The 12,500-nt window shown below is 43.3% G+C and overlaps 1 protein-coding gene across 3 annotated transcripts in view; it reads right to left on the minus strand.

The window, feature by feature from the left end:
- The window catches only part of raly (RALY heterogeneous nuclear ribonucleoprotein), a 218,710-nt gene that overhangs the window by 79,698 nt on the left and 126,512 nt on the right, over positions 1–12,500 (minus strand). For all 3 annotated transcript variants that reach the window (XM_036002266.1, XM_031301385.2, XM_036002267.1), the window contains one exon: positions 12,417–12,500. This exon is cut by the window's right edge and continues 245 nt beyond it. In XM_036002266.1, coding sequence (XP_035858159.1) covers positions 12,417–12,500 — 84 coding nt within the window. The remainder of the gene's footprint in view (positions 1–12,416) is intronic.

Here is a 12,500-nt window from a genome sequence, read left to right on the forward strand (position 1 = left end):
TTATGACCGTTATGACAGTGTCATGTCCTAGTTATGACCATGTCATGTCTTAGTTATGACCATGTCATGTCCTAGTTATGACCGTGTCATGTCCTAGTTATGACCGTTTCATGTCCTAGTTATCACCGTGTCATGTCCTAGTTATGACCGTTATGACAGTGTCATGTCCTAGTTATGACCGTGTCATGTCCTAGTTATGACTGTGTCATGTCCTAGTTATGACCGTTATGACAGTGTCATGTCCTAGTTATGACCGTGTCATGTCCTAGTTATGACAGTGTCATGTCCTAGTTATAACCATGTCATGTCCTAGTTATGACCGTGTCATGTCCTAGTTATGACCGTGTCATGTCCTAGTTACGACAGTGTCATATCCTAGTTATGACCGTGTCATGTCCTAGTTATGACCGTGTCATGTCTTAGTTATGACCGTGTCATGTCCTAGTTATGACCGTTATGACAGTGTCATGTCCTACTTATGACCGTGTCATGTCCTAGTTATGACCGTTATGACAGTGTCATGTCCTAGTTCTGACCGTGTCATGTCCTAGTTATGACAGTGTCATGTCCTAGTTATAACCATGTCATGTCCTAGTTATGACCGTGTCATGTCCTAGTTATGACCGTGTCATGTCCTAGTTATGACCGTTATGACAGTGTCATGTCCTAGTTATGACCGTGTCATGTCCTAGTTATGACCGTTATGACAGTCATGTCCTAGTTATGACCGTGTCATGTCCTAGTTATGACCATGTCATGTCCTAGTTATGACCGTTATGACAGTGTCATGTCCTACTTATGACCGTGTCATGTCCTAGTTATGACCGTTATGACAGTGTCATGTCCTAGTTCTGACCGTGTCATGTCTTAGTTATGACAGTGTCATGTCCTAGTTATAACCATGTCATGTCCTAGTTATGACCGTGTCATGTCCTAATTATGACCGTTATGACCGTGTCATGTCCTAGTTATGACAGTGTCATGTCCTAGTTTTGACCGTTATGACAGTGTCATGTCCTAGTTATGACTGTGTCATGTCCTAGTTATGACAGTGTCATGTCCTAGTTATAACCATGTCATGTTCTAGTTATGACCGTGTCATGTCCTAGTTATGACCGTTATGACAGTGTCATGTCGTAGTTATGACCGTGTCATGTCCTAGTTATGACCGTGTCATGTCCTAGTTACGACAGTGTCATATCCTAGTTATGACCGTGTCATGTCCTAGTTATGACCGTTATGACAGTGTCATGTCCTACTTATGACCGTGTCATGTCCTAGTTATGACCGTTATGACAGTGTCATGTCCTAGTTATGACCGTGTCATGTCCTAATTATGACCGTTATGACCGTGTCATGTCCTAGTTATGACAGTGTCATGTCCTAGTTATGACCGTCATGACAGTGTCATGTCCTAGTTATGACGTGTCATGTCCTAGTTATGACCGTTATGACAGTGTCATGTCCTAGTTATGACCGTGTCATGTCCTAGTTATGACCGTGTCATGTCCTAGTTATGACCGTTATGACAGTGTCATGTCCTAGTTCTGACCGTGTCATGTCCTAGTTTTGACCGTTATGACAGTGTCATGTCCTAGTTATGACAGTGTCATGTCCTAGTTATAACCATGTCATGTCCTAGTTATGACCGTGTCATGTCGTAGTTATGACCGTGTCATGTCCAAGTTATGAAAGTGTCATATCCTAGTCATAACCATGTCATGTCCTAGTTATGACCGTGTCATGTCCTAGTTATGACCGTGTCATGTCCTAGTTACGACAGTGTCATATCCTAGTTATGACCGTGTCATGTCCTAGTTATGACCGTGTCATGTCTTAGTTATGACCGTGTCATGTCCTAGTTATGACCGTTATGACAGTGTCATGTCCTACTTATGACCGTGTCATGTCCTAGTTATGACCGTTATGACAGTGTCATGTCCTAGTTATGACCGTGTCATGTCCTAATTATGACCGTTATGACCGTGTCATGTCCTAGTTATGACAGTGTCATGTCCTAGTTATGACCGTCATGACAGTGTCATGTCCTAGTTATGACGTCTCATGTCCTAGTTATGACCGTTATGACAGTGTCATGTCCTAGTTATGACCGTGTCATGTCCTAGTTATGACCGTGTCATGTCCTAGTTATGACCGTTATGACAGTGTCATGTCCTAGTTATGACCGTGTCATGTCCTAGTTATGACCGTGTCATGTCCTAGTTATGACCGTGTCATGTCCTAGTTATGACCGTTATGACAGTGTCATGTCCTAGTTCTGACCGTGTCATGTCCTAGTTCTGACCGTGTCATGTCCTAGTTATGACCGTGTCATGTCCTAGTTTTGACCGTTATGACAGTGTCATGTCGTAGTTATGACCGTGTCATGTCCAAGTTATGAAAGTGTCATATCCTAGTCATAACCATGTCATGTCCTAGTTATGACCGTGTCATGTCCTAGTTATGACCGTGTCATGTCCTAGTTACGACAGTGTCATATCCTAGTTATGACCGTGTCATGTCTTAGTTATGACCGTGTCATGTCCTAGTTATGACCGTTATGACAGTGTCATGTCCTACTTATGACCGTGTCATGTCCTAGATATGACCGTTATGACAGTGTCATGTCCTAGTTATGACCGTGTCATGTCCTAATTATGACCGTTATGACCGTGTCATGTCCTAGTTATGACAGTGTCATGTCCTAGTTATGACCGTCATGACAGTTTCATGTCCTAGTTATGACGTGTCATGTCCTAGTTATGACCGTTATGACAGTGTCATGTCCTAGTTATGACCGTTATGACAGTGTGATGTCCTAGTTATGACCGTGTCATGTCCTAGTTATGACCGTGTCATGTCCTAGTTATGACCGTTATGACAGTGTCATGTCCTAGTTATGACCGTGTCATGTCCTAGTTATGACCGTTATGACAGTGTCATGTCCTAGTTATGACCGTTATGACAGTGTCATGTCCTAGTTATGACCGTGTCATGTCCTAGTTATGACCGTTATGACAGTGTCATGTCCTAGTTATGACCGTGTCATGTCCTAGTTATGACCGTTATGACAGTGTCATGTCCTAGTTATGACCGTGTCATGTCCTAGTTATGACCGTGTCATGTCCTAGTTATGACCGTTATGACAGTCATGTCCTAGTTATGACCGTGTCATGTCCTAGTTATGACCGTGTCATGTCCTAGTTATGACCGTTATGACAGTGTCATGTCCTACTTATGACCGTGTCATGTCCTAGTTATGACCGTTATGACAGTGTCATGTCCTAGTTCTGACCGTGTCATGTCTTAGTTATGACAGTGTCATGTCCTAGTTATGACCGTGTCATGTCCTAGTTATGACCGTGTCATGTCCTAGTTATGACCGTTATGACAGTGTCATGTCCTAGTTCTGACCGTGTCATGTCCTAGTTATGACCGTGTCATGTCCTAGTTATGACCGTGTCATGTCCTAGTTTTGACCGTTATGACAGTGTCATGTCGTAGTTATGACCGTGTCATGTCCAAGTTATGACAGTGTCATATCCTAGTCATAACCATGTCATGTCCTAGTTATGACCGTGTCATGTCCTAGTTATGACCGTGTCATGTCCTAGTTACGACAGTGTCATATCCTAGTTATGACCGTGTCATGTCTTAGTTATGACCGTGTCATGTCCTAGTTATGACCGTTATGACAGTGTCATGTCCTACTTATGACCGTGTCATGTCCTAGATATGACCGTTATGACAGTGTCATGTCCTAGTTATGACCGTGTCATGTCCTAATTATGACCGTTATGACCGTGTCATGTCCTAGTTATGACAGTGTCATGTCCTAGTTATGACCGTCATGACAGTTTCATGTCCTAGTTATGACGTGTCATGTCCTAGTTATGACCGTTATGACAGTGTCATGTCCTAGTTATGACCGTTATGACAGTGTGATGTCCTAGTTATGACCGTGTCATGTCCTAGTTATGACCGTGTCATGTCCTAGTTATGACCGTTATGACAGTGTCATGTCCTAGTTATGACCGTGTCATGTCCTAGTTATGACCGTTATGACAGTGTCATGTCCTAGTTATGACCGTTATGACAGTGTCATGTCCTAGTTATGACCGTGTCATGTCCTAGTTATGACCGTTATGACAGTGTCATGTCCTAGTTATGACCGTGTCATGTCCTAGTTTTGACCGTTATGACAGTGTCATGTCCTAGTTATGACCGTGTCATGTCCTAGTTATGACCGTGTCATGTCCTAGTTATGACCGTTATGACAGTCATGTCCTAGTTATGACCGTGTCATGTCCTAGTTATGACCGTGTCATGTCCTAGTTATGACCGTTATGACAGTGTCATGTCCTACTTATGACCGTGTCATGTCCTAGTTATGACCGTTATGACAGTGTCATGTCCTAGTTCTGACCGTGTCATGTCTTAGTTATGACAGTGTCATGTCCTAGTTATAACCATGTCATGTCCTAGTTATGACCGTGTCATGTCCTAATTATGACCGTTATGACCGTGTCATGTCCTAGTTATGACAGTGTCATGTCCTAGTTTTGACCGTTATGACAGTGTCATGTCCTAGTTATGACTGTGTCATGTCCTAGTTATGACAGTGTCATGTCCTAGTTATAACCATGTCATGTTGTAGTTATGACTGTGTCATGTCCTAGTTATGACCGTTATGACAGTGTCATGTCGTAGTTATGACCGTGTCATGTCCAAGTTATGAAAGTGTCATATCCTAGTCATAACCATGTCATGTCCTAGTTATGACCGTGTCATGTCCTAGTTATGACCGTGTCAAGTCCTAGTTACGACAGTGTCATATCCTAGTTATGACCGTGTCATGTCCTAGTTATGACCGTGTCATGTCTTAGTTATGACCGTGTCATGTCCTAGTTATGACCGTTATGACAGTGTCATGTCCTACTTATGACCGTGTCATGTCCTAGTTATGACCGTTATGACAGTGTCATGTCCTAGTTATGACCGTGTCATGTCCTAATTATGACCGTTATGACCGTGTCATGTCCTAGTTATGACAGTGTCATGTCCTAGTTATGACCGTCATGACAGTGTCATGTCCTAGTTATGACGTGTCATGTCCTAGTTATGACCGTTATGACAGTGTCATGTCCTAGTTATGACCGTGTCATGTCCTAGTTATGACCGTGTCATGTCCTAGTTATGACCGTGTCATGTCCTAGTTATGACCGTGTCATGTCCTTGTTATGACCGTTATGACAGTGTCATGTCCTAGTTCTGACCGTGTCATGTCCTAGTTTTGACCGTTATGACAGTGTCATGTCCTAGTTATGACCGTGTCATGTCCTAGTTATGACCGTTATGACAGTGTCATGTCGTAGTTATGACCGTGTCATGTCCAAGTTATGAAAGTGTCATATCCTAGTCATAACCATGTCATGTCCTAGTTATGACCGTGTCATGTCCTAGTTATGACCGTGTCATGTCCTAGTTACGACAGTGTCATATCCTAGTTATGACCGTGTCATGTCCTAGTTATGACCGTGTCATGTCTTAGTTATGACCGTGTCGTGTCCTAGGTATGACCGTTATGACAGTGTCATGTCCTAGGTATGACCGTTATGACAGTGTCATGTCCTACTTATGACCGTGTCATGTCCTAGTTATGACCGTTATGACAGTGTCATGTCCTAGTTATGACCGTGTCATGTCCTAATTATGACCGTTATGACCGTGTCATGTCCTAGTTATGACAGTGTCATGTCCTACTTATGACCGTCATGACAGTGTCGTGTCCTAGTTATGACGTGTCATGTCCTAGTTATGACCGTTATGACAGTGTCATGTCCTAGTTATGACCGTGTCATGTCCTAGTTATGACCGTGTCATGTCCTAGTTATGACCGTTATGACAGTGTCATGTCCTAGTTATGACCGTGTCATGTCCTAGTTATGACCGTGTCATGTCCTAGTTATAACCATGTCATGTCCTATTTATGACCGTGTCATGTCCTAGTTATGACCGTGTCATGTCCTAGTTATGACCGTTATGACAGTGTCATGTCCTACTTATGACCGTGTCATGTCCTAGTTATGACCGTTATGACAGTGTCATGTCCTAGTTATGACAGTGTCATGTCCTAGTTATAACCATGTCATGTCCTAGTTATGACCGTGTCATGTCCTAGTTATGACCGTTATGACAGTGTCATGTCCTAGTTATGACAGTGTCATGTCCTAGTTATGACCGTGTCATGTCCTAGTTATGACAGTGTCATGTCCTAGTTATAACCATGTCATGTCCTAGTTATGACGGTGTCATGTCCTAGTTATGACCGTGTCATGTCCTAGTTATGACCGAGTCATGTCCTAGTTATGACAGTGTCATGTCCTAGTTATGACCGTGTCATGTCCTAGTTATGACAGTGTCATGTCCTAGTTATGACCATGTCATGTCCTAGTTATGACCGTGTCATGTCCTAGTTATGACCGTTATGACAGTGTCATGTCCTAGTTATGACAGTGTCATGTCCTAGTTATAACCATGTCATGTCCTAGTTATGACCGTGTCATGTCCTAGTTATGACCGTGTCATGTCCTAATTACGACAGTGTCATATCCTAGTTATGACCGTGTCATGTCCTAGTTATGACAGTGTCATATCCTAGTTATGACCGTGTCATGTCCTAGTTATGACAGTGTCATGTCCTAGTTATGACCGTGCCATATCCTAGTTATGACCGTGTCATGTCCTAGTTATGACCGTTATGACAGTGTCATGTCCTACGTAAGACCGTGTCATGTCCTACTTATGACAGTGTCATGTCCTAGTTATGACCGTTATGACAGTGTCATGTCCTAGTTATGACCGTGTCATGTCCTAGTTATGACCGTGTCATGTCCTAGTTATGACCGTTATGACAGTGTCATGTCCTAGTTATGACCGTGTCATGTCCTAGTTATGACCGTGTCATGTCCTAGTTATGACCGTGTCATGTCCTAGTTATGACCGTGTCATGTCCTAGTTATGACCGTTATGACAGTGTCATGTCCTAGTTATGACCGTGTCATGTCCTAGTTATGACAGTGTCATGTCCTAGTTATAACCATGTCATGTCCTACTTATGACCATGTCATGTCCTACTTATGACCGTGTCATGTCCTAGTTATGACCGTTATGACAGTGTCATGTCCTAGTTATGACGTGTCATGTCCTAGTTATGACCGTGTCATGTCCTAGTTATGACCGTGTCATGTCCTAGTTATGACCGAGTCATGTCCTAGTAATGACAGTGTCATGTCCTAGTTATGACCGTGTCATGTCCTAGTTATGACAGTGTCATGTCCTAGTTATGACAGTGTCATGTCCTAGTTATGACCGAGCCATATCCTAGTTATGACCGTGTCATGTCCTAGTTATGACCGTGTCATGTCCTAGTCATGACCGTGTCATGACCTAGTTATGACCGTGTCATGACCTAGTTATGACCGTGTCATGTCCTAGTTATGACCGTTATGACAGTGTCATGTCCTAGTTATGACCGTTATGACCATGTCATGTCCTAGTTATGACAGTGTCATGTCCTAGTTATGACCGTGTCATGTCCTAGTTATGACCGTGTCATGTCCTAGTTATGACCGTGTCATGTCCTAGTTATGACCGTGTCATGTCCTAGTTATGACCGTTATGACAGTGTCATGTCCTAATTATGACCGTTATGACAGTGTCATGTCCTAGTTATAACCATGTCATGTCCTAGTTATGACCGTGTCATGTCTTAGTTATGACCGTGTCATGTCCTAGTTATGACCGTTATGACAGTGTCATGTCCTACTTATGACCGTGTCATGTCCTAGTTATGACCGTTATGACAGTGTCATGTCCTAGTTATGACCGTGTCATGTCCTAGTTATGACCGTTATGACAGTGTCATGTCCTAGTTATGACCGTGTCATGTCCTAGTTATGACAGTGTCATGTCCTAGTTATGACCGTGTCATGTCCTAGTTATGAAAGTGTCATATCCTAGTTATAACCATGTCATGTCCTAGTTATGACCGTGTCATGTCCTAGTTATAACCGTGTCATGTCCTAGTTACGACAGTGTCATATCCTAGTTATGACCGTGTCATGTCCTAGTTATGACCGTGTCATGTCTTAGTTATGACCGTGTCATGTCCTAGTTATGACCGTTATGACAGTGTCATGTCCTACTTATGACCGTGTCATGTCCTAGTTATGACCGTTATGACAGTGTCATGTCCTAGTTCTGACCGTGTCATGTCCTAGTTATGACAGTGTCATGTCCTAGTTATAACCATGTCATGTCCTAGTTTTGACCGTGTCATGTCCTAGTTATTACCGTGTCATGTCCTAGTTATGACAGTTATGACAGTGTCATGTCCTAATTATGACCGTTATGACAGTGTCATGTCCTAGTTCTGACCGTTATGACAGTGTCATGTCCTAGTTATGACCGTGTCATGTCCTAGTTATGACCGTGTCATGTCCTAGTTATGACCGTGTCATGTCCTAGTTATGACCGTGTCATGTCCTAGTTATGACAGTTATGACAGTGTCATGTCCTAATTATGACCGTTATGACAGTGTCATGTCCTAGTTATGACCGTTATGACAGTGTCATGTCCTACTTATGACCGTGTCATGTCCTAGTTATGACCGTTATGACAGTGTCATGTCCTAGTTATGACCGTGTCATGTCCTAGTTATGACCGTTATGACAGTGTCATGTCCTAGTTATGACCGTGTCATGTCCTAGTTATGACCGTGTCATGTCCTAGTTATGACAGTGTCATGTCCTAGTTATAACCATGTCATGTCCTAGTTATGACCGTGTCATGTCCTAGTTATGACCGTTATGACAGTGTCATGTCCTAGTTATGACCGTGTCATGTCCTAGTTATGAAAGTGTCATATCCTAGTTATAACCATGTCATGTCCTAGTTATGACCGTGTCATGTCCTAGTTATGACCGTTATGACAGTCATGTCCTAGTTATGACCGTGTCATGTCCTAGTTATGACCGTGTCATGTCCTAGTTATGACCGTTATGACAGTGTCATGTCCTACTTATGACCGTGTCATGTCCTAGTTATGACCGTTATGACAGTGTCATGTCCTAGTTCTGACCGTGTCATGTCTTAGTTATGACAGTGTCATGTCCTAGTTATAACCATGTCATGTCCTAGTTATGACCGTGTCATGTCCTAGTTATGACCGTGTCATGTCCTAATTATGACCGTTATGACCGTGTCATGTCCTAGTTATGACAGTGTCATGTCCTAGTTTTGACCGTTATGACAGTGTCATGTCCTAGTTATGACTGTGTCATGTCCTAGTTATGACAGTGTCATGTCCTAGTTATAACCATGTCATGTCTTAGTTATGACCGTGTCATGTCCTAGTTATGACCGTTATGACAGTGTCATGTCGTAGTTATGACCGTGTCATGTCCTAGTTATGAAAGTGTCATATCCTAGTTATAACCATGTCATGTCCTAGTTATGACCGTGTCATGTCCTAGTTATGACCGTGTCATGTCCTAGTTACGACAGTGTCATATCCTAGTTATGACCGTGTCATGTCCTAGTTATGACCGTGTCATGTCTTAGTTATGACCGTGTCATGTCCTAGTTATGACCGTTATGACAGTGTCATGTCCTACTTATGACCGTGTCATGTCCTAGTTATGACCGTTATGACAGTGTCATGTCCTAGTTCTGACCGTGTCATGTCCTAGTTATGACAGTGTCATGTCCTAGTTATAACCATGTCATGTCCTAGTTATGACCGTGTCATGTCCTAGTTATGACCGTTATGACCGTGTCATGTCCTAGTTATGACAGTGTCATGTCCTAGTTATGACCGTTATGACAGTGTCATGTCCTAGTTATGACTGTGTCATGTCCTAGTTATGACCGTGTCATGTCCTAGTTATGACCGTTATGACAGTGTCATGTCCTAGTTATGACCGTGTCATGTCCTAGTTATGACCGTGTCATGTCCTAGTTATGACCGTGTCATGTCCTAGTTATGACCGTTATGACAGTGTCATGTCCTAGTTATGACCGTGTCATGTCCTAGTTATGACCGTTATGACAGTGTCAAGTCCTAGTTATGACAGTGTCATGTCCTAGTTATGACCGTGTCATGTCCTAGTTATGACCGTGTCATGTCCTAATTATGACCGTTATGACCGTGTCATGTCCTAGTTATGACAGTGTCATGTCCTAGTTATGACCGTTATGACAGTGTCATGTCCTAGTTATGACTGTGTCATGTCCTAGTTATGACCGTGTCATGTCCTAGTTATGACCGTTATGACAGTGTCATGTCCTAGTTATGACCGTGTCATGTCCTAGTTATGACCGTGTCATGGTCTAGTTATGACCGTTATGACAGTGTCATGTCCTAGTTATGACCGTGTCATGTCCTAGTTATGACCGTGTCATGTCCTAGTTATGACCGTGTCATGTCCTAGTTATGACCGTTATGACAGTGTCATGTCCTTGTTATGACCGTGTCATGTCCTAGTTATTACCGTGTCATGTCCTAGTTATGACCGTGTCATGTCCTAGTTATGACTGTGTCATGTCCTAGTTATGACCGTGTCATGTCCTAGTTATGACCGTTATGACAGTGTCATGTCCTAGTTATGACCGTGTCATGTCCTAGTTATGACCGTGTCATGTCCTAGTTATGACCGTTATGACAGTGTCATGTCCTAGTTATGACCGTGTCATGTCCTAGTTATGACCGTGTCATGTCCTAGTTATGACCGTGTCATGTCCTAGTTATGACCGTTATGACAGTGTCATGTCCTTGTTATGACCGTGTCATGTCCTAGTTATTACCGTGTCATGTCCTAGTTATGACCGTGTCATGTCCTAGTCATGACCGTGTCATGACCTAGTTATGACCGTGTCATGACCTAGTTATGACCGTGTTATGTCTTAGTTATGACAGTGTCATGCCCTAGTACCAATAACTGCTTGTGTAAAGCTCTTGGTCGAGTGGCCGTGCATACATATTTAAGGGAATAGGTAAACGTGTTGTGTGGTAAGAGAGAGGTCATGTCTAGATCACACCATACAAACTGTATGTTGTCATGTGCTGCCCTGCGAAATAAACTCCAGTGTGCCGACTGATGTGGCGTCCAGGTTCACAGTCCTGACAACTCCAAGTGTGAAGTGTGGGTAATCTGTAGCCTGCAGGGTTTAGACAGTGTGAAGAGCTCTGTTTTCCTTAAGGCGCTGACACACCAACCTGATAATCAGAGTGTGCTCTGTGCTGTCGTCCGTCAGAGGACGCCTTCATTTTGGCCGACCTGACTTGCTGGGTCGGAGGGTGGGCAGTCGGACTCAATGACCAATCTGATTGGTGGAGTGCTAACCCGGAAATGACGAGTGGGATGAGCGTGACTAGAGTCTCTCAAAATCTGGTGAAAGTCCTTTAAACTGACCTTTGTTGATCTGAAATGAAGACAGATTCAGCAACTGCACGGCCTATTTCTCTCTTAAAATGTTTTCAGAAACACGTTTCGGTGGACTATTTTCGTAAAATACGAGATCGTATTTCGAACAAGCTGCCATTATCGGACAGCTGGAGAAGCCAGACCCACGTGACGCATTCGTCATTTCCAGTTTTTATTTTTTGTATTACGTCTCGCACACGCGCAGAACGTACACTCAAGACGGCGACGGACTTCAGCCGTGGGTTGGTGTGTCAGAGCCTTTAAAATGCAGAATGCTGAAATAAACAGTAAATTGACTGATTAGTAATTTAACAGAAAATAGCTCAACAACATTTTTGACGATGATGGGTTGGTCGAAGCCTGCCTTTGACTCTCCGTTGCTCTGATTGGTTGTAGGTCTATCTGTTGCTCTGATTGGTTGTAGGTCTATCCAATTGAGTGCAGAGGCATTTTTTTTTCCTGGTTTGGCTGAAATACACCCCATAATCACAGCCCTAGGGAGCAGGATCAGACTCATATTCTGACCAGAATCAGAGTATGACCATGTCAGGCTACCTCCTCAGATCTCTGCAGGGTAAATCCAGACAGCTAGCTAGACTATCTGTCCAATCGGAGTATGACCACGTCAGGCTATGTGACATAGGAAGGGGAGCCAAATCTGAATGGCTTGTTGAATCCCATGTTTTCTGATCTAGGAAGCCCTCAGAAAGCTAACTGGATTGTGTAATTTCACAGTTTGTGGGTTGGTAGAAACTCCATATACCCAAATGTATGTGCACAACCACTGGGGAAGAGTGACTAAGTTTTTCATAATATGTCTCCTTAACTGGTTTGTGGGTAACATTCAAACTAACTACTTTGGCCATCATGCTTTTTTCCCCGTGCGCTTTAGGTAGAGTGATAATTTACACTATGTCATGTGGACTCACCCAGCATCTGTCCAGCCAGCACTCTGCCGTTCTCCCCGATCACGGCCCCCCTGGCGTGCCTCTCGCTGGCGTACTGGATGAAGG

Source organism: Sander lucioperca, chromosome 6 (assembly GCF_008315115.2).
Source record: "Sander lucioperca isolate FBNREF2018 chromosome 6, SLUC_FBN_1.2, whole genome shotgun sequence".
Taxonomy (NCBI): Eukaryota; Metazoa; Chordata; class Actinopteri; order Perciformes; family Percidae; genus Sander; species Sander lucioperca.